We start from the raw sequence: 24,053 nt of genomic DNA, 5'->3' as shown, positions 1-24,053 counted from the left end.
ATATTACCGGGTTCCACATCCACACTATCAGTAATGCCGCCACGGCTATCAGCACAGCATGAAAAGGACTACAGAAATTTGGATATTCTATAATTTCTTTATAGCAGAGACCAGTACCTGTACCGTGTTCATTGCCTTTACTTATACAAATCTTCTTTTAGAGAACGTTCTACGATACATATGCATTTAGTAGATCCACACCTCAAACAAAAATTTCTGCACCTATACCTATAACCATATACATAAATATCCAGGCCTTCGAGCTTCAAATCTTTCCTATAAGCTTAGAGTCGAAGTATTTAACAGTTTAGGGAGAGAGACAAAATTTAGAAGTTACCTTAACATGACAATAACTAAAAGCACATCGGTAAAACCAAATGTTTTTTTTTTAAATCACACAAATAAAACCACAAATCTATGTCGAATAATCCAACGCAAAAAATTTACATTTATTTACACTGCTGATAGCGTACCTGCTTAGGCATTTTCATAAATATTGACATAAACGTAAATCATACAAATGTGATAAATACATCCATATACATGTTCATACATATCCATCATTTATATATGTATATTTTATGCTGCATTGTGTATGAGTATATGTGTGCGTGGGCGTTGAGCAGGAAAAATTGTTAATGTCAAGTGTTTATCTTGATATTAAGTACTCTTCTGTGTTTACAATGTAACATGTGAGCGATTGCACGCGGATTTGTAAATAAACAGTGTTTGCGAAAAGTAATTGCACTAATGCTACATACAAGCATACGTACATATGTATGTATATATATATATAGATCGTCCTCTGAAGTGCAAAAGGCTGCAATTAATGAAAAATCCAAAATTTACTTTTGGATTAATAATGATGAATTTCATCGAATTACAAGTCCCCACATCCTTTTATGAAAAAAAAAAACAAACTTATATAAATATAAAAAACTGTTTCGATTGCCTCTATCATTTGCAAAACTGCGCGACCTATTCATGCGAAAAGCAGAGGGGAGGTCCTCATGAACTTAGTATTTACATAAGTGCAATGTTTTCAAGATCGGTATTTAATGCGAACATATACATACATAAATATGTACATAAATCGTGAGTAGTGTCTACGAAAACGCCCAAGGACTTTTCATATTTGTTCTACAACGTTAATAAGTTTGCGCCACCTAAAAACTAATGGTGATTTCATTTCTTCAAAAAAATTTTGCCCTTCTACGTCGTTGCAAAATGTGTTTGATTCAGTTACAACAACGCTATTTAAAAATTATTTTTTTACTTTTATTTAATTAAAGAAACTAACCGTTATTTCGGACTTTTATTTTATAAATCCAAAATACCAATTATTTTTGATTTTTATCTAAATAATCTGCAAATAACAGTTATTTATCATTTTTAAATTATATATCTTAGATAACAGTTATCGAAGACTTTTATTTATAAAAGTCATAAACAAAAATCAGTCACTGGCCTTTATTTTTTAAATGATACTTATAAAAGTCATTTGTAAAAGTCGTAGTACACTTTTGTTTCTCAACACCTCCTTAACAGCCAAAAATGTTAACGACTTTTATACGAATAATTTAAAAAATAAAAGTCGGTGACTGATTTATATTGATGACTTTTAAAAGCAAGTCACTGACTGATTTTTATTGATGACTTTTATAAATACAAGTCTTAAATAATGGTTATCTAAGACATATAATATAAAAATCAAAACTAATTTTTATTTTGGATTTATAATATAAAAATCAAAAATAATTATTATTTTTTTTAATTTTGCATAAAAATTGCAAATAAAAATTTATTTTCAAATTTGAGTCTCGGTGAAAAAAGAAATCGATTGGTATGTATCACTTAGTTGTAGAACATTTCCTTCATAGTGAATTTTTTCATGACAGTTTTCATCAATAACTGTTATGTTCTTTCCCTGGTTTGATGTTATGCTTGAATTTCATTAGGTCAAAATCACTGCCATCAAAAACTGCCTTCATATGACAGCTATTTATTTGTCATGTCAAAGACTTTCGTAAAATTTTGGTGTCAGGTGATTGCCATTTTTTCTTTTTAATGTTGGGTTGAACCTGGCTGGACCCAAAGCCGCCTTTTAAGCAACAAAATTTCAAAAAATTAACGCCAGTAAATTTCACTTGTTATATAAAAAAAACGCAAAAGCAGTCTCCAAAAAAATTCTCAAAAATTAAGACGATTTTTTAGCCGGTTAAAACTGGCACTTCACTTCTAGACTAAAATTGAATGGGCTATAAAATTGCGAAAATTTTCTAGAAATTCTGAATAAAAAGTTGAAAATTTTGATGATATTTTTTTGAATTTTTGTGAACTTTATATAAAGTGTGAAACTTTGCTTACATGGTTTATATTTTCATAAATAATCAATACAAACAATTTTTCAAAAAACTAATTGCGAATATTGTATTAACACAAGGTGTACACTTTCATTTAACGCCTAGTGTATGTATATAAAAAATAGAAAAGTTTAAGTTTAACCTCTTATATTTTCTTTGTTTTTTCTTGCACCAAATAATTTCAGCATAGTTGAAATCAACGTAGAAAGTTCTATTGATCTGAATTTTTTTATAGCTAAAAGGTCGGTATTACATTCCGTGAAAACTCTGTTTTAGTTAGAATCAGCTGTTCTCATGGCAAGCGAACGCAAATTTGCCAACATTCATGTCATTTTATAAAACCGCGCGTGGTCATTTATGGCAACAAACGCAAATGCCACCAGATGACAACCCGTTTTCATTATTTTGACAACATTTGGTGCCGTGCACGGACTTTACCACTTTGTTGGTAGATCTACCCTTTTATAGCTATATTTTATTTTCTACCATTTTTACCAACAAAGGCTAAAAATCTATCAATATTTTCTGAAAAGTGAGAAGAGATTTAAGTGAACGCGCTATATACACATTTTGCCATCGAACACACAATAAAAATGAAAAGTTAACTCTGATCATAACCAATATAAAAGTGAAATTGTATCCCTGCTGTTTATGTAAGTATTTTTTCGTTTGCAATACGTTTGTTCACTGTCAACTGTCAACTAATGGGTTGCAAACAGTGTTGCCACTCACTAATTTTTTTTAGTAGTCAAAAATGTAGCAAATTTGACTGAAATGTAGCCATGGCATTTAGAAAATGCTGTTTGTTTCAATGTATATTCCGATTAGTTCTTGATTTATTTAATTTGTATAATAATAGGCTCGTCTGATCTGAGTTTAAAGAAGCGAATAAAACTAAGCTATTCCATTTTTCATTTGTTTATTTTTTCAAAAAATCAGCCCAATTTTTGTAATACAGTGCTTGTCAAAATAATAGCGCCACACCAAATTTACAAGTTTTGGCAACTCAATTTTAATTATTTTGTTATTAAAATAAAGCCCATTTTGTAACAAACACCATAGAAGTCCAAGTTTAAGACTTAATGCAAAAACTTTAATAAAAACCAATCAAACTTTCATAAAAATTTCAAGCTTTTTAATTCAAATTAAAAAAAAAAAGTGGAATGCGGTTTTATAGCTTACTAAGGTTTACTGCATTAAAGTGCAAGTTTGGAATTGAAAATGTAGGCATTTTACAAAGCTATGTATCATTGTAGCCAAACGGCAACGCTGGTTGAAAATTTCAAGCACTTCAAATTTAGTTGTAATCAAAAAAATTTGTAGTGGTTGTTTAATTAAGCCTCCTATTAAATTTATCCATGGCCGAATCACGGCATCCGTGATCGATTCGATTAGAAATTTCTTTTCAAGAAAGCGGCATTCGATAGCTAGCTGCCTTTTTTAGTTTAAAATTTATTGGAGCGAAAACAGCTGTCAGTTTATTTCATTCGATTCGAATCGAGTTTTATTCGATCATGGATGCCGTGATTCGGGCCCAGTTTTATGTATAGATTTTGACATTAAGAACCACCGAGACGAAAATCCAGCTGCTCTGGGAACATGAATTCGCATTGATTTATGCTATACGAGCAGAAGCTATCTATTAATGCTTCTTTTAAAAAATTTAACAACTTCTACCATTTTTAGTATGTAAAATCTACCACTATTAATTTTTTCGTGCACTGATTTGACGTCAACTATGACCTATGAAATGAAAACCAGGCATTATATAATAGTGGAAACTCTGGGCTATTGCTACTAGCTTATTTCACGAAAACACAAAAAAAAACTATTCATTTTACAGGGTTCGCCAACTAGAGCCAATTGGAAAATACTAAAAGTATATTCGAAATTTGTAGTCAGGAGTAATTGGCAATTCATGTCTATCTTTGGGTCTGACAAGTGTAGTATGAGAGTTTTTGAGCAAGCTTGGTTAGATCAACAATGTTTTATCAAAAAATCTACAATTTTTCAAGAGAACGTGAACTAAGTAAAAACACAAAATAAGTTACATATTTATTTTACATATATTTGAAAAAAATAAATTCAACTTTTTCAGGGCTTTACGCCAAGGGCGTAATGCGTAAACTTTTGTGAACCACTGTTAGTAATCCATAAATAAATGAATGTTTATGCGAATGCAGGAATTAAATGTCTAAATAAAATCCTATGAAACACATTGCCAACCAACAAAATATTTACTCAACTTTTATACGCTTAAAGTAACATTCATACAATTTTCCTGTACGAATTAATATATTTAGGAGCATGACGTATACGCACATACGTATACTATGTACATATGTATGTATTTATAAATTTGTGGGAAAATTAAATTTCTTCAAATATACATATAAATGTACCCTATAAAGAACAGTAACGACATAAATACTTGATTATTCGAGTGCGTGCAAAAATAGCAAACAAAAGGATAATTCTGCGCACACACACTAATAAAGGAATAAACTTATACGCAGGAAAAATCTGTATGTATTTTTTTGTATTTGATTCCTTCATCGAATGTAAAATGTTTAGCACTCTGTGGCTGCATGTGAAGCCTGCAGCTCGAAGGACAATCATGTACAGTGTTGCCAGGTTGACAATTTGTCCGTCATTTTAAAGATGACGATTTTTCTTTATGTGCAAATTAGGCTGGTACTCAACTTTGAAGATAGTTTCACAGACAACTAAAAATAGCAATGTAAACACTTCTTGAGAGTTTACCAATTCTGCTAATACATAATTGTCATATTGAAATTATATCATGCGGCAGCACTTAAAGTAGTTATCGAAAAGTATTTTTCTTCATTGTTTCATCACTATTTGTGCTGTTTTTGGCGGTGAAATTCGAAATTTTTGCGTTGTGACGTTGTGTACTGGTACACATTTAATTGAGAGAAGAGAATAATTAATAAGTTCTTTAGCAAAACTTGTAAGTATGAACAGTTTTTAATGCACAAAAGTTAGATGCAGATTGAAAAAAATGTGATTTTATTGCAATTAAAAATATTTTTGTTAAAAGTAATCCGGATTTTAAAAATTTTATTTCTTACGTATATTCTGATTGAATACAATAAAATTAAAAAAAAAGAAAAAAAAACAAAAAAGCTGCCTGGTTCTGTCTATTAAAATTTTTTGCATGCAAATGACGATTTTTGAGCAAAAAACAGACGATTACTCACTTCAATGACCTGGCAACACTGATCATGTGCTTGTGAAAAGTTTGTTGAAAACAGCTAGGAAATGACAAAATTGCGGTTAATTTCATAGAAAAGTTTTATTGGCAATAACAAAACCAATAACAAAGTAAAATTTGTAAAAAAAATAACAGAAAATATAAACAAAAACAATGGATGAAAAGTCGCTTTAAATAATAAATGGCAATTTGGTGAATCAAAATTGCGGTCGAAAGTTGGTAGTTTATTTTTAAGCCATAGAGGAGTAATAAAATGAATAAGAGAAATGTGTCAAAAACAATAATCGAAAGTAAAAGAAGCGAAAAAAAACAAGTAAATAATAAAGGGAGCTTAAAATAACCGAAAGTTTGTAATAATAAAACGCGCTCAAGAATATTTGATTATCTGTAGTGTGAGCAACTTTAAATGGCTAAAAGTTCGGGGACATTTAGATAAAATCAGCTTAGTTAAGTGAACTCTTTGAAACGAACAGCAAAACTTTTTTACTCAAACATAGCAAAACTTTGCATTGATTTAAAACCACAAAGCGATTACTATTTTAGCTAAAAAATATTTATGTAAGTACTTTTATGTAACTCGAGTAATATACCCTGTAGCGAGGTGTAGAGAACATTTTGAAACTTGAACGGTAATGCAAGAGTAGAATGCAAAAGCGGAGGTCCATATTTGAAATGTTTTTTTCTTATTTTTATTATTTTATTAGTTTTTTCTTAATTTGTTTTTATGCTTTAAATTAGATGGCTATTTCTTGTGACCACCAGTTTATAGCGACTGGGTTGTCTTATATGTAAATTAATAAATTAATATAAAATATAACAAACTAATCGGGGTGTTATGTATAAAATCGATAGCGTTATTTTTAATATGCCTTAAGTTTGTTCACTAGAGTGATAATGATTAATTCCCCGAAGACTTTTAATATTTCACCAAAAAAGCACATAGAACTGACATAACATAAATTAGATAATAAAATTAAATATAATGCAATTGAAAGAAAAATTTCACCATTTTTACTTTTTATTTTCAGGAACTTAACAAAAACACGTATGTACTGAAGTGGAAAATCTGGTAATAAAAAAAAATAAAAAATTATGTGATCGTAAAAAATTTAATAAATATTTGAAGCAAAAAAGTTGGCAGCGAATGATTGGTCAAGTGATAAAAATTCGTAGAAAAAAGAGCAATGCAACAAAAAATGTTAAACAAAGCAATGCAGTTTGGGTTAATTGAATTTAATATAACACGATGTTTCCAGTTATCGAATTAAAAAAAGTAGGCAGATTGTTTACAGAGAAAATTACAGAGGACAATTGATTTAAATAGATACATTTGTATGAGTATTGAATTAATTAGAGGTATATTTAAAACAATAGTTTTATAAATCATATGTAGGTAGGTGGCACTCCGAAAAGTGAAAAATTCATCAATTTATTTAATGTGTAGTAGGCATAGCATTTAGTACTGAAAATTACCGGTACATTTAATTTTTTATTTTTTTTTAATTTCAAGTAAAAAAGTGGATCACATTGAAATTTTTAGCGTGAACATTTAAAACAAAACAAAAGCTCCGGGCATAACCTCTAAAATAATTCCAAATCAAATTTTTCTCAAAATTTTGAAAGTGTATCGTTTTTTGGCCTATTTTTGTTGAAAATAACATACAAAGCAAATACAGGCCAAAAAAACGATGAATTTTCAAAATTTAGAGAAAAAAAGTTTGGGCGCTATTCTCAGATTTTCGGTTCATGAATTTTTTATTTACCAGAACATAAGCTGAGCTAGTAAAATTGAGTATGAGGCATTGTTCGTATGGACAACAGCTATCAAACTTGTTATATGTGCATTTTAGGTTGTTTAAAGCAAATTTTTGTTCCACAGCGTTACCAATAATGAGAGGATGTTTATAACAAACTTTGATAGAGAGGTTAGAAAATTTGTTCACTAACTTTATATACAATCTCCGCTAAGGCGCTATTTCTTTTCAAAATCAATAGTTTTTTCCATCGGAATTATAAAACTTATTATATTTTAAAACTTTCGCCAAAATATGTCGGCAAAATATTGAGATTTAGGTAAGCTAGACCAATTAGAAAATACCTCCAAAAATCGGCTTTTTTATAAACAAAATAAGGTTTTAAAAATATTTTTTCCAATGATAAAAAAGTTTAACATAGAAAAGTTTAAGAGCTGGTCTGCATAAAAATATTTAAAAATTTTATCAGCCGAATCAAAATAATGAATTAAAATTTTAAAGTGTTAGTACCAAAAAAACGGAGTTACATGCCACTTTTTAGTCCTACCTGTTTTTGATACTCTTTTCAAAATTTTTTTTTGCTTCTCCGGGAAAATAAAAAATTTGTTGGTCACGGCCTTTGTGAATTAACTTTTAATAGTTTTAATTTAATATATAATTCCATCTATAACCGAGACCAGATAAATAAAAGTTTTAAAGTTAGTACAAATTTCACAAAAGTTATTCAAACTTAAAAAAATTGTTATCAAAATTTCAAACTTTTTAATGAGAATTATTAGAAAATTTTCGGGTATGCAGTTTTGTAATCCATTAAATTTTAGTCGAGGTGCAAGTTTCAAGTTAATTAAAAAAAATAAAAAATATCAAACTTCAAAAAATTTTGCTCAAAATTTAAAACTATTTGATCAGAATCTTTAGAAAGTTTTCAGGAACGCAGTTATGAAGCCCACTCAATTTTGGTCTAATAAAATGCAAGTTTCAAGTCGCAACGGTAATTGATTTTTTTTTTTTAATTTTTTGTGGGGGGTGCCAGTTTTAAGTTAAATTCCAAAAAAAAAATAATCCAACTTCAAAAATTGTTGTATTTAAAACTTTTTTATTAGAATCTTAGGAAAGTTTTCGGGTATGCAGATTTGAAGCCCATTCAATTTTAATCTAACAATTGGATTTTTTTTTTGGAGGGTGTTGCTCACAAAAAAAGACCTTTAACGCGCGTTGTAGAAAGAAAATGCGCATTACCGTAAAAGCAGTGTGTGGGTGTATCAATTATGAGCATTACATACCCTATTTCGTCAGAAATCCCTTTTAAATATAAACCATGGAGCTTTCTCTTAATGAACACTTACTTAATTAGCATCAGTTTAGTTTTCCAAAAATCCAATTGCTCATTAACGCATTCGCTAATGGTTTGATTTAATTCGAATGCCTTTCATCAATTACCAAGAATTGTCTACACTAAATGGTAAGAAAAACAGAATTCACGAAATGATCAAATGTGAGTCACAGCTACAGTAAATAGTAAATGAAATAAATGAATTTCAATTAATTGACCAGAAACGCGTCACTCATACGCCCCGGTCATCCACTGGTATTTGACGCAATACTCGTAGATTACGAAGAGCAACGAAATGAAAAATAAGCAACAAAAAAGCGACAGCGATTTAACAATGTGGCAGTGAAAGGCCAATGAAAGCTATAGCGCCGCGGGAAATGTGATTGAAAGTGTGATAACGAATTATTGAAGTGATTGCATAAGCACAACAACAACTGCCACTACGAGTATACATACATACATATATGTATGTATTATTAAATGAAGCTAAGGGGCTGTTAAGGGGTGAGAAGAGTAAAAATAACACTACAAATAAAAAAAAAATCTAATCAAACAAAAACACCTTGAACAATAACAAAATAAAATCGCTTGTCTAGTGCCACCCAACAGCAGCAACAACAACAATTGACAGCATGACGGAGAACAAGGACAAGCACGCAACTGGCAGTGGCAGCGGCGGTGGTGGCGGCACTGAAATCGCAGGCACCAACAACAACAATAGCAATGTACAAGGCCAAAGCACCACCGTCAGCTGCGCCGGCGGCAGCAAGCCGAAGGATAAGAAAAATGACAACGACACGATAGTCGCGCTGGCGGATACGCAATATGAACGGGAGAAGGATAAAGAACCGCATGACAGGTGAGTGAGATAATGAGTGAGAGACACATGCAGACAGAAATATCAATGACAAATATATATGTACATACATACTTGAAAAGAAGTGTATATAGTAAATCTAAAAACAAGTATGCACAAAGCGACATAAATGTCGGCATGAACAAGGGAGATGCTCTGTGTAAACGCACGCATATCTATGTATAAACATAAACTTATAAAGGAGTGATTGTAGGCATGACGCTTGGCTTGGCACGGTTTGTGTGAACTCAAATGAGGGAAATTATTACATTACTTGTTTCTCTTTTCTTTTTTTGTTTGTGTGTGAAAGAAGACTAGAGGGTGAATGAAAAGTTGTGTGTGCAGCTGTTAAATAAGACAAATGGTTGTCAAGTAAAGCCAAGCGATGTGTTTTAATAAACTGGGACGCGAGAATGAATTGCGTTTTTGTTTTTGAACATTTGTGCACAAATACATACAAATGCGTGTAATGGTGTAAAAATGCTGGATTTTCTTTAATTTCATTTATTTTTCACCTTTCTTTAACTCTAAAAAAAAAAATTATATAAAAATTTCTTTTATGTGCCCAGCTTTAGCTAAATGGATTAACCTTGCTTGACATCGAGCATTGCGAGTATAAGTAAATAAATAAACAAAGGCAAGGGCACAAGCGAACTCAAATAGATAGAGAAAATAGATAAATGCTGAAATGTAAATATGTAATAAACTGAAAAGTGTCTACGAATGCTTTTGTAAATATTTATTGTATATAAACATATGTACACATTCACAGCACCTATAAAGATGGCTAGCGAAGCGCTTAAATGTGTACGCACATACTCTTGTGGTTAGTTGATTAGGCTGACTGACATTTTAACCCGTTTTGGCTAATTTTCTTTTGTCTATTTAATGTTTTTAATTTTTTTCTATAAAAGTTTAGCACATTACATAACCAGCACCATATAAATCCACATTTCAAACTTCGGACAAAAATTATAAAAATTCAAAAAACTTTAAAAATTACAGCCAAAATTTTTAAACTTTCTATTCAAATATTTTAGAAAAAGTTTAGGTGTGCAGTTTTATAGCCCATTAAATTTTAGTATGTGAAAGTGCAAATTTCAAGACGCTAGACAATCGCGTTGATTTTTAATAATTTTTTTTTTTGCTGACTGTGTTGTGCATTTTCTTCCATATAAAAGAAATTGTCGAGCATACTTCATGTCACTTAACTTAATTAGCTGACCAGAAATTTACAGCAAAACTCATAAAAATCAGAATTCCAACCTTAGTGCAAAATTTAAAAAATTCTTCACCTTTTAATTAAAAATTTTCATGGTATCAGGTTTTGTATAATAAAGTGGAAGTTTGGAGCAGTTAGGGCTACCAAAAATTTTAGGGAAAGCAGGTTCAACATTTGAAACCATTAAAGTTCAAAAATGGAGGGAACTGAAGGTTTGCTTTAACGCATTTCCGAATAAAGGTATTTATGCAATGACTGTGTGCAACATCTTTAACTATGTATCTGTAAATTGCGATGCCTTTCCTTGATATCCCATAACTATCGATACATTGCTACATTATTCTATCGATTTCGATAACTATCTTTAACTTCAATAAGTAGCAATGAATTCCGATAACTATCTACAAGTATGGTTTTATTTCGATTTCGCAAACATTCGAAAACTATCACTAACTTTTGTTAAAAAGCGATAACTGTCTTTACCTATCAATAAAGTTCGATGACTGTTTATAAGTTTCATGCATTTTGATAAACCTCGATAACTGATTGAACTTCATTAAATTTTTATAACCCGATATACTTACATTTCGATAGCTTTCCATAAGCTTTGATAATTCGATAAATTTCGATAAGTAAATGCATTTCAATAATTTGATTAATATTTTTAACCAAATGCATTTGGATAACTCGATACATTTTGATAGCCCGATACATTTTGATAACTATTGATAAATTTTTGTAAAATTGTAAATTTTGATAACTCAATATATTTCGATAGCTCGACAACTTTCGATAATTCAATAGACTTCTACAACTCAATAAATTTTGATGTCTCAATAAATATCGATAACTAAGTAAATAAGATGCGATAGCCATAAATTTTGAAAATTCCATAAATTTCTATAACTAAATATTTTAACAACTAAATTTATTTCGGCAGCTCGATTGGTTTTGATAACTAAACGCATTTCGATATGCATAGATATATCGTATCTTTGATCGTTTTATAGACTAGTACGATTTCATTTAACTTATCAATTAAATTGCTAAATTGGTGTCAACCCTCGTCAAAAATATTTTCCAAATTGATACAGCTTTCGTAAAGCTTCTCTCGTTTATACCGAAATTAAAATATTTTCTTTAATTGCTTCATTTAATTAATTTAGATTTTCTAAACAGGTGGCAGCTCCCCTTAAAAATATTTTTGAAATAAAGCACTCTTAGACCACTACCACACTTCTTAAATTATTTCATTGAAGATATTAATTAAATTGATTTTAACTTTTTGGACAGGTGGCCACCATCTTAAAAAATATTTTCGAAATAAGCGGGTTTTAACGCCATTCGTTTGACGCCCACAATGCTGCGTTACTTTATTCAACGTATTAGTTAATAGTTTTTTGGCGGGTCCCAGCTCCAGCGTGGACCTCTGCACCGGGAACCATTCTCCAAGCTGAAATATGGAATAATAATTGCTTCATTTTTATAATCCTACTCCTGATTTAACAAGAAAATTTAAATTAAAGGTCTTGCTCAACGGTAGCCACCTCCCAATAAATGCTTGGCAACGATTGAGTGGTTGCCTCTTAGATTTGCAAATTTTGCAGCTTTGGTCTATACTTTCTAAAAATATGGAGGAATTTAAAAATTTCGTGGAACTATATTTAATTTTTCATTCAAATATACCAGTTTTTAGGCATTACAACGCACACAATAAAGATTCAATTAGAGTATGAAAACACATAGCATGCGCCAAAGAGCTACACAAATATTTTCTTTTAAATTACATTTGTACTCTGATTATAAATTTAATATAGTTAATGAAATCATTCAATTAATATGCATATTTTAAGTTTAATTTGTGAGAATATCTGTTCAACATATTGCTGCAAAAAAATGTTGAAATGAAAACAAAAAAAATGCAAAAATATGCAGTGATTTTATTTATAAACCGCAGAAAAACTTATTACTTAAGGTGTGTTAAAAACAAGAGTAATTGTAAACAAGCGGATATGAATTTAAATGGAAACGCATACAATGACAGCAGAAAAAATTGCAACTAATTAAAGCGAAAAATGTGTTTGTGCTTTAAAATTCTGAATCGTAGTTTTTGATGGAAACCGAAGAAGGTTTGCAAGACTAAAATAAAAAAAAAAAAATAGTCCAATTAAAATATCGTTATAGCCGTAATCCTTATTAGATATGCAAATTCTCAATTGTTCTTTTGAATATTTGCGGTACACAATTATTCAATAATATAATATGTGTTTGCTTGTGTGTGTGGGCGCCAAAGAACAATAGGCGATTTCTGATCAGTTTTCTTCTATGGAAATTTGCTATTTAATCTGATGAAAATTGATGCTAATTAGTGCTAAGCTTCATATATATTCACATGTATGTATATATAAACAGCCATCTACACATACATACTAAATTTATACCAGTTTTATTTGTTCGCTTTGTGAGCTTAAAATTAGCTAAATGAGCCTGCAAAACATAATTCCCTGTAGGATTTTTATACTATTTTAAGCATTTATGTGTGATAGACATATTTATATGCCCATATGTATAGGCATTTACAAATATACAAGTAATATTAAGTCCCTGCCGACAAATTTAGAGAAAGTCCTGTAGAGCCTAGTTCCGCCCTACAAATTTCAGAACTGTCTCTGAGCTAATACTGGGCAGTTGAAACTTGCGTTGTGCTAGTTGCGCTATCGTCAAAGTTTCTCACATTTAGCATGTGAAAGCTTACAGAAGTAAATGTACAAATTCTCACATCTCGTACAATACCAGTGGAGGAAGTTGTGAGTTTTCAGATTAAAAACTTAGACGAAATTATGAAATTGAATAAAGATAAAAGAAATGAAGGTAAAATAAAACGAAATATGTAAACGAAAAGTAACAGATAATTAAAAAATTACAGCAAACCAAATTATTAAGGGACCATCCCTTGAGGTACCGCCTTTCCAATAACAAAGAACAATCGAAAACAGTTTACGTGGTCCAAGGTTACCCGTTACATACATAAAAAAATATTACGATGAATTAATAACTCTCCTCCTTTTTTCAAATCGGTTAAAAAAAGAATTTTTCCCTGTATGTCAAGTGGGTAATATATATTCTAAATATAAACTAAAACGAACCATAGTTGCGAAAATAGGTAAAATATATCGACTCTTACACCACCCAATGAAGAAATGTTTGAGGAGTAATTTCTTTCCATTTAAGTAATATACTTTCCAAATATTAGGTACAATCCCGTATTCCTCGGAATAAAACTAGCAAACTGTCAAAAATGAAAAAAAAACCCCAAATTTTGGGTGTAAATTTTTGCTTATTTTGTATGTAAACACACTCAGCTCACACGTGTAAATAACCAAAAATACTTTCAAATTCATTAGAATCCACTTAAGCAAGTAATTAAATACTTTTTAACATGAATTCTTTTGTTTACAATTTGGTTGCCAAACACATTACAGCTGATCGTTTCACACATTTACCAGAATTTACCAACAAAAAAATCTTCGGACTAAAACTGGTAACTTCTGACAGAGAGAGGACCTTATTTACTATCTTTTTTGTCCTCTCAATAGTCAGAGAACCGAGTACGGAATCGATTTCCAGTAAAATCTGACTGATTCTGACTATGTCCGACAAGTCCGCACTCGTACGGGATCGCAACTATTTATGAACCATATTGCACCATAAACACGGGATTTTCAAATATCTCGACTCCTGCGCCACCTACAGCATTAATTCTTTCATACTGCAATGTCATCAGGTTATGAGCTAAGTTTGAATTTTTCATATCTAGCTCATCGGAGTGTTGTTTAAAAAGTTATTGGAAGATTTGATTACAGGTGAAACATAATAAATGCTTTAAAAAATTAATACATCCAATAATCTAATCTTAAACCTTTTTTTCTCACAAACAGCATATTGTTCCACATCTGTCCAAAATGAAATCATGAAGCCATAAATTCTGTAGACGGTGGCAATGGCCACTTCATAAGTCACCGCTAAGTTAAAGAACGAGTTGAAAGCACTGATTTGTATAGTTAGATTAAGAACCTATGCCACCGCACCATTTCAATCTAGCTCGGCGCGAGTTCAGAACCAATTTGATTTGCTGCAGGGGTTGTACATACATATACATATGTATATGTAAATAACTAATTTAGATGCGAAAACATTTACCTAACTCTAGTAACTCAATCGTTTTGGGATTAACAATATTTTAATGAGAATGAATAGCTTTTCATGCAATAGAGTTTAGTTATCTCACACACACAAATATGTATAATTAAGTGCACACGTAAATTAATTGCGGTTATATATAACGACGAGAGAACAATTAATAGCTCAGTTCAAATGCAAGGTACAAGTTGACTGCTATTATAACACGACTCCACAAATATTTTAGTGCTCTTGTTTCAGAGTGAAAATTAGTGCGTACCGATAAATAAATCTTTACTGACTGTTGGGTGTTGAACAAGTTAGTAGTTAGTTAGGCCTTAAATGCAACTTTAATATCACTAAAGATACGTCAACTACTACCCCTCCACGCTTTTCCACCACGTTGTTCATAGCCTTGGAGATTGTATAGTTATAACTCCGCATATTCCTTAATAAAACAGACAGGATGCTGTCCGGTCCTGGTGATTTAACTCCGCGAAAGAACCATCTTTAGCTAACGCAGCTTAACTTAGTTTAATGTTTCCTCAGGACTGCCACCAGCCTAGCTGTTCGGACTCAAGGTGAAAAGATGTGTGGGGATGTTACTTGATATGGGAGGGATGGGAATGAAAGGAAATTGTGAATGGCTCAGAACTAATTTTTTCAAGCCCTCGGGCAACATTACCTATTATACTTAAGTTTTAGAGAGAGGATTTAAAATTTAGGAAAAGACTGGTGGGGTTAATTGCTCCTCTGAAAAGTTACACGACTTTTTAATGAACCTTAGCAGTTTATTGAGCGAAAGAGTAGGTTAGGTTAGGAAGGCGCGTAGGAATGACTAGTACTTCCACTCGAAGGCAGATTTGCAGATTTACCCATTGCGAATGCACTGTCTGAGTGCCAGGAGTAGGCACATTCTTGTAGCCGAGGTTAAACCATTTACTAACCCGGATGAAGCCGTGGATGCTTGATATTTTCACCTCCGCTATCTCCCCCAAGCGTTATCTCAAATTCTTGAGAGCTCGATTCCGATTCATCCTCATCCCGACAACTTCTGCAAAGGGAGCTTCTTGTCGGCCATTGCGACTGTTGAGGCAACGCGAACAAAATTACATACATATACTAAAGGGGTATTCTCGGAGTTTTGCAAAACCCTTGCACAGTGCATGGATTGTACGGTAAAAACTGGTTTTCCTATGGGACAGATTTTTGCAAACCGTGTAATCCGTGCACCGTGCAAGGGTTTTGCAAGACTGCGAGAATACCCCTTATATCTCTATTGTTTCCTTTGGGGCAGCTGATTTCGATTCATCAATGTGCAGCATTCGAAGCTGGTAACGATTTTATCGAGTTCACTCAGATTCAGTGATAGCAATTTTTTCGTATTCCTAGCAGACATTCGAATTCGTACATTTTCTTCGATGGATTCTGTGATAGCCCTGATTGTTTCATAATTTTTCTGATTTTTTACTCAACACAAAGTTTTTTGATTTCTGACAGATGACAGTTAGCGACGCACATGTTCTCACTAATGGCGGCATACACAGCGCGTCTGACTCGTAAGTCGGTTTGGATGGGTTTGTGAAAATAAATATGGTTAGGCGAGTCAACACGTACACAAATGACTCGCGAGTCAGACGAGCCGTGTATGCCGTCTTTTAGACTTTCATTAAATGCTGCTCGATAAAGAAAAGCAAATATTTTTTCACTTTCATTTTGTGTTAAACAATTTTTTTTTTAATAAATATGTGACAATGTGCACACAAGCATAACATGCCTAACCATGTTTTTTTTCTCGCAAATTCAAGTTTGCTATAAATGTAGACTTCCAGACGGTCGGACGTTTTCAATCCCGAGCGCATGACAAGAGTGGGCTTACCAAGTCTTTTTTATTCTCTGCTCTTCCTTCAAAACTTGTATCTATCAGACTGCCATATATGAAATGCATTAATGTCTGATATCATACTATATCGATGGCTGAGTGGAAGATCGACCTATCTCGGCAGCCAGTTCGAAAACGCTCTATCTCAAAAAACTTTTCAAGAACGCCCTATTTCAGAATTCGTTTCAAAAACGCCCTATCTCAGCTGCCGATTCAAAAACGCCCTATATAAGCATATTTTCAATACATTTTGAAGTGTGATAGGGCGTTTTTGAATCGAATTTTGAGATAGGGTGTTTTTCAATTAAATTCTGAAATAGGGCGTTCTTGAAAAGTTTTTTGAGATAGAGCGTTTTCGAACTGGCTGCCGAGATAGGTCGATCTTCCACTCAGCCATCGATATGTTCGTATTTTACAGAACAAGTTTTGAAATAAAGGGCCAAAGGCATTTTTAGAATTAAAGCCAAAAGACAGCCCTTTGAAATTTAGTACGGATGGTCACCATAGGTATGATTAACAAAAAAAAGATTACAATTTATAGTTAATACTAGAGATGGACGCGGTATATCAGGACACGCGGGACCCACAACACTTTGCGGCCAGAACGAGACCAAAATCCCTTCCCGAAGTTCCGAAAATTCAGAAACTATTCCTTAAAATGTTGTATAAAACTAGCACTTTTTTATGTTTTATTGAGACGAAAATGAACAAAAAAAAGCAAAAAAAATTATTATTATCTTTTTTTATTATTTAACACACGAACAATTTTAAAAAACGTCAGGATGGGCGGGTTCGGAACTTAAAAAGTGAATTTCGCGATGAACGGGATCGGGATTGAATATTTAGTCCCATGTCCAGCTAATACCTACGCCTTAAATATACTGAATATTCACTTTCAGTTACATTGCCCACCAACTACACTCCACCCTAACTTAACCTAAGCCCCCTTCCAAAATATTAAATGAAATATTCTTTTTCATGAGAGCATGGCAAGCGCACTGCCAGATCGTAGTATCGTAGACATTTTTCATATAAATTTTGTATTAGTAAGCAAATCAATTCAAAATTAATATTTATGAAAGCAAGCGGAAGGATTTCGTTGGATTTTCTCGCAAAAAGGCACACTTAAGATAAACACGAAATAGCTGATGCTATTAAAAGCTTTACATTTGCTGCTGACTTAAATTGCGCTAAACTATAATGAAACAAAGTCATTAGCCACATAGCTTTGCTGGCTCATGCTGCTGATGCTAAAACGTTGTACACAAATTAGTTCTTACTTCTATTGGATGCAGCGCAGATTTTAGCTTTGAAGCTGGATAAACGTAGAATTAAATTGAAATACTTGAGAGATGGGAGTAGGAGGAGGAGTAGGAGAGAAACTGTGTAATAAAGCTATCGCAGCATTTCACTTAAAATTCTCGTTTTACTACTTGCGCGTGTGGAAGTGTAACTTTTCCAGCACAAATCAACTGCGTGATTAATCATAATCAGCGAAAGTTTGCGGGCTTTCGCGCATCGACAGCAAACGCGATTTAGTTTAGTTTGCGCGCGAATTTCAATGAAAGCCGTGCAGGTGAAATTTAAAAATAGTGACTACATCGTCGGGTATCCTGGGAAACCATAAAATTCGAAAGCGACATGACTGCAGATACTAGCTTGTGGCTGACGGTTTCCCAGCAGCTGCAAAATGAAAGATAGATTGAAAAAGGGATGAAAACTTACAACTTTTTGAAAATCTAGTAAAATAAAATTAGCGAAAACAAAGCGGAACTGCTGAAAAATATTGAGGATGCGAGAAAAAGTCGCAAAACGAAATTAACTACAGCTCAAATTGAAAAAAGCTCATCAGCAGTGCAAAAGTAGTGGGAGCCGAAGTGCTTACAACTTAAAGTCGTAATTACTGGAGGGTTGCGGAGCTAATAAAGAGATGATTGCAATTCATCATCTTTCAGAAAACCGGTTTTTGAGGAGATGTCGTATGTACCAATTAACGGGCGTTGATGTTTTTTCTTTGGCTTTAAAGCGTTTCAGACTGCTTATCGAATACTCCGTTCTCCAGAGTGTGCTCTGCCCTTTTGGCTCATCAATTATGAAAAGAGATGAGATATACTAAGTATCACTTCTCAAGAAGTACTATGATCTAATCTAAATTGAACCATGAAGGCAAAGCTTTTACTGCGAATGAAATATGATCAGCCGAAGTTAGATGACCCAACCGTTCATAAAGGCGAGACCGAATATAAATCCTAAATCATTTATGAAATAGTTGGGCCTTATACCAATAGCCGGACAACTAATTATTTAGTAATATTTCAAAATGTTGGCGTCAGGAGTTCCATGAAGGAACCTTCATTCTAAGTACCCGTATATTGGCCACCTCTGTCTCGGGTAACTTAATCCTGAGGTTTGCAGAGAGTTTTTGCAAAGGACACCTCCTTCAACTCTGCCGTCATACTTCGATTTATGTGGAAAACTTTTAATTGAGCATCTGTCGCAAAGGCTTCCACTTTCACTCGATATGCACAGATGCAAGAAAATAAAACGAAAACCTTAATAACGAAGATACTTTAAGATTGTCGGCTTATGTAACTCATAGCTCGAAATAAATTGTTAAGGTCTGTAGAACTCGACATTTGAATAAAACTTTCGTTGCTTCTAAACTTTCTGAAATTCTCGATATAATACGCTGTTCTCTTCACGCTTTAATACTGTTTAAGCGACTTATGCATTTCCCGCATAAACAAAGAACAGCGAACACCCACACGCATTTATATTGCATTCCCGCATAAACCAAGTGCAGCGAACACACACACGCACTTGTGTTTAAAAGTATTTCGCTCGTTCTTAATTGGGTATGCATTTTTTATGCAATTCTCAAATATCTCTTCGCTGAACTTAGTGAAGTGATAAGTCGCTGGCATTTTCAGCATGGTCAACGCTAAACCAGCTTGGCTCATCACGATGGTCAACGCTAAACCAGCTTGGCTCATCACGATGGTCAACGCTTAACTAGCTTGGCTATCACGCGGTGCTTTGAGCATCGCTCCCACTCCACTCCCGGAGTACTTTTTGGTATGGTAGTAAGCTCCGGCTTACAAGCCACACTGGGGCTCTGCATGAATGCATCCTCAAATAAATCCCTGCTCATTCCACAGCAGCCTACGGCAGCTAGAGCATGACTCCTCCAATGGAGTCCCCCCAAATAAATCCCAGCTCATTGCACAGCAGCCTACGGCAGCTAGAGCACGACTCCTCCAGTGGAGTCCCCCAATTAATATATATGGTCACCTTTAAACCTGGTCTCCCGCTCTCCCTCAGCTAAACAAATACATATGTACATATGTATGAATATACTGGTCATATGAAGTCCTGATTACGGGCTTTTAGTTTGCTTATTTCCTCCTACAAATTCCATCCTTTCAGTCATTTGAAATTAAATTTCCATTCGGCGGTGAAACAGTCTTCTCATTTTGGAATTTATTGCGGCTTCTGGTTATTTATTCATAAGTAATTTTAACTGGTAGAACCGTAGTTTTTTTAGTGCTTTAAAGTGAGCCAACTCAGCCCTGCAGCTTTGCTGAAGAGCATGCATCTGCCTTGCTCCTTCAGTTGAACACCACAAGTGGCAGGATATGGTTTAGTTAGTACGTTGAGTTTACTTTGATGTGAGAAGAATTTATAATGGCAAAGCAGTAAAATATTTACATTCTTACATATGTATGTACTTAAAAAAGAAGCAAAACAAGAAACATTTTTTTCAAAAAAAATTTATTATAAGAGTTACAACAAGGCCACGATGCTTTCGGCATACAAATTAAATAGCTGCAGCAGATGGAAAGAAAAATGTGCAAGCATGAAAATGTACAAAATGATGATATGCGAAATTGAAAAAAGGAAATAAATAAAAAAATGTACAGGAATGAATAGAACTTGTCAAAATAAGACTGTCATAAGCAGAATTTATACGCTCGCCAACTACATACGTTTTTATGCATATTAGGGCGGGTCGAAAAACACAAAATGTTTGATACGAAAATTGTATAGGTCTTAAAATGTGCTATTTTAGTCCTTTATTCTAGAATCCTGGTGCTCTGCGACAATATCTTCAGTCTGCGGAATGAGCTTGAAAATATTAAAATAAGAGTGGGAACACCAATTTTTTCAAATTTTTACAACGACTTGTATAGATCAAATCCGGAACTTATTTCCTATCATAAAATCATAAAGAATAATTTGTGTAAATTTAAAGTAAGTAACATAAATATTTTAATTAATAAGGTAGGAAATCAAGATTAATTAATTAAGATATTGATGTTACTTTTAAATTGCTCCGGATTTGGAAAATTGGTATTCCCACTCCTATTTTAAAATTTTCAAGCTCATTCAGCAGACTAAAGATATTGTCGCAGAAAAACAGGATTTATTTTCTAGAATAAGGGATTAAAATAGCACCTTTTACGACCTATACAAATTTCGTATCAAACATTTTGTGTTTTTCTTCGACCCACCCTAATGTCCATATGTATGTAGTTAACATTCGTATCCATACTTGTGTAAAATATATAATTGAATCTTCATAGGAAATTGTGAAGGAAGCGCAAGAAATGTTAAACAAAGTAGCCGAAGGGCATCACGTTCTACTGGGTCGTCTCGTAAAACCAATACCCCTTGCCACCATCCTTCATTGCACCCGGTGCGGTATCCCGAAAATATGTTAATAGTATTGTCAAATTTTCCGTAACTAAACGAAGATATTACAAATGCTAACAATTGCGTTTGCAAAGTGCCCACAGCATGTATCCCACATGAAAATAGCGGAATAGTTTGGGCAAAATATTTACTGACTCAAAGGGATGGGTTCGTAAAGGTCGAACATGCAAGCTCACAGCGGCAGTTCGGTGATGCAAGCGTGAGCATGAAAAGATTAAGACATAGCGGTAATAATGATAAGATCAAAAGGTTCATATGCCATATTTTAAAATGGTGATGGTTAATTTTTTTTTTAGAAATTCGTTTTTTGCATGAGCGCACACATTTGATATTTTAAAAAGATTACCTAGTTTAGACGCCCAGAATTCAGCTGTGTAAAATATACATTTTTTTCGTGCTGCTATAGATTGTAATATGGAGCTGTAGCAGATTACGTACCATTTTTTGTGCGTTATTTATTTTTTTCCATTATTATTTCTCCAAAATTTTAAACGCAGTATGCATACAAGTTTAAATACTAAATGTTATGGAATATTTTTTTAAATGTTTTCCATAAAGATCAGTTGCTCTGACATAAAGCATAATTTATTTTTTTTTAGGAATAGCTTTTTCCTATATTATTTTTTATAATCGTCTTTACTGTAAAAACGAAAATAATTGTTTGCCTAATTTTCCTATGGGTTTTTCTTGTGCATGTATGTATGTAGAAATCTCATATTCTGGCGGTTTTTTGCAACATCTGAATACAGGAAATTTGCTATAAAAAATATTGCTATAACTTGTTACCATAATTATTTAAAATATATATTTTTTTTACTCTTTTATATCTGTATAATTTATAAGCTTTTTATGGCAATGTAAATAACGCATATTTTAAAAAAATTTTGGTGCATCGCAAACAGAAACTTCTGTTAAAAATTTTTTAATAATTTTTTACTAAAATTATTTAAAGTATTTTTACTCTTTTGTATCTGTACAATTTAAAATATTCTTTAATTAGCTTTTTTGTAAATTTTGTATCTATAATTTACTAAAATCGATATCAGACAAATATTTCCTTGCTATAAATTTGTCCTGTAATTTTTTAACCTTAAATGTATATCTCGAAAAATGACGAATTTTTAGAAAATTATTATAGTATGCAGTTAACGGGTTACGTTACTTTTTACAATCTGTGCTATAATTTTTTTAATTTAATTTCAAAAAACTTGCTCGTGTAAATAAAGAAATATTTAGAATTTTTTCTGCGCGTTTTATTCAATACAGAACGTTTTCTAAAAAAAATTTATTACGGGGTGAAAATGTGAAATTCCAAGATTTTATCGAAACAACAAAGCCGAAAATCTCGCATCGGTCATTATATTTGCTTATGGTTGGTGACTGATGCGAAATTTTTGGTTGTGTTGTTGTTGATAAAATTTTGGAATTTCACATTTTCACCCCGTAATAAATTTTTGGCCAATTATGTTTTTTATACATTTTTCACTCTTCTTCTTTCCATATAATTTTTTGTTGCACTACTTATCATAAACAGTTTTTACAATATTGTTTTCTACTTTGATATAATAAAAATATTTACTTCTTATTTTAGCTCTTATTATATTAATTGTTTTTTTTTGCGATTTAATTTTTTTAATAACTTTTCTAAGCTGCTTTCACTCTGTTAGAACATCTGTTATTTTTCTTGGAAAACTGTTTTCGAGCATCTCATTTATTTCACCTTTGCTATAATTCTGCATTATAATTACAATATTTCGTAACATAAATATTTTCTACAACAAATCTCACTTCCATAGTTCTTGTAGGTAAGGTTTAAATTTTGATACAAATTTTTAATTTTTTTTTTAGTAAATAAATTAAGAAAACTTTTCTTAGAAATTATTTCAACAAAATTTTTATTTAAGAAGACTTTTCTTAGAAATTATTTCAACAAAATTTTTATTTTTATCGAACACCTAATAATTCTTTTGAAAATTATTTTGCGTGAATTAATTTATTCTACTTTTGCTATAATTTTTCGCTATAATTTTTCCCTATAACTTTTACTAGAAAGTGACAATTCGCACGATATTTTTCCCCCATTTATTGGCATAATAATTTGTAGTTTGCATTTTCGATTTTTTTTTTTATTATAAATTTGTTGTCGCTGTTCGCTATAATGTTTTTCTATAATTATTTTGGAAGCACTTTTTTAGGTGTTTTCACTCTATTCTAATATCTAACAGCTTTCTTAGGAAAATGTCTTGCCTTTATTTCATTGATTTTAGCTTTGCTATAATTCTTCATCACAAGTTTTCTCTATACTTCTTAGTGTAAATAATTTTACCAATATTTTTTTAACATTGATGCCAAAATAACTATTGCTTCTCGTTTAAAGTTTTGTTTATATTTTATTTTAAGCTTTCGCTAAAATTATCTGCTATAATGTTCTACCAATTATTTTTCAAGAATTTTCCTCACTGATCTAAAACTTCAGATTTTTTGGAAATGGTTTCGTGAGAATTTTGTTGGCTACA

At 32.1% G+C, this 24,053-nt stretch overlaps 1 protein-coding gene across 1 annotated transcript in view; it reads left to right on the top strand.

The window, feature by feature from the left end:
- Positions 1-9,317: 9,317 nt before the first annotated feature.
- LOC108368826 (platelet binding protein GspB-like) overlaps positions 9,318-24,053 on the top strand; it is a gene marked incomplete at its 3' end in the record, with an annotated part of 70,429 nt that continues 55,693 nt past the window's right edge. Inside the window, exon 1 of the mRNA XM_017623746.1 lies at positions 9,318-9,544. Within this exon, the coding sequence (XP_017479235.1) occupies positions 9,318-9,544 (227 nt within the window). The remainder of the gene's footprint in view (positions 9,545-24,053) is intronic.

Source organism: Rhagoletis zephyria, unplaced genomic scaffold (assembly GCF_001687245.7).
Source record: "Rhagoletis zephyria isolate East Lansing unplaced genomic scaffold, Rhagoletis_zephyria_1.1 Rzeph_scaffold_00054, whole genome shotgun sequence".
Taxonomy (NCBI): domain Eukaryota; kingdom Metazoa; phylum Arthropoda; class Insecta; order Diptera; family Tephritidae; genus Rhagoletis; species Rhagoletis zephyria.
Note: the sequence above shows the minus strand (reverse complement) of the source record. Positions and strands in the feature narration are given on the sequence as shown.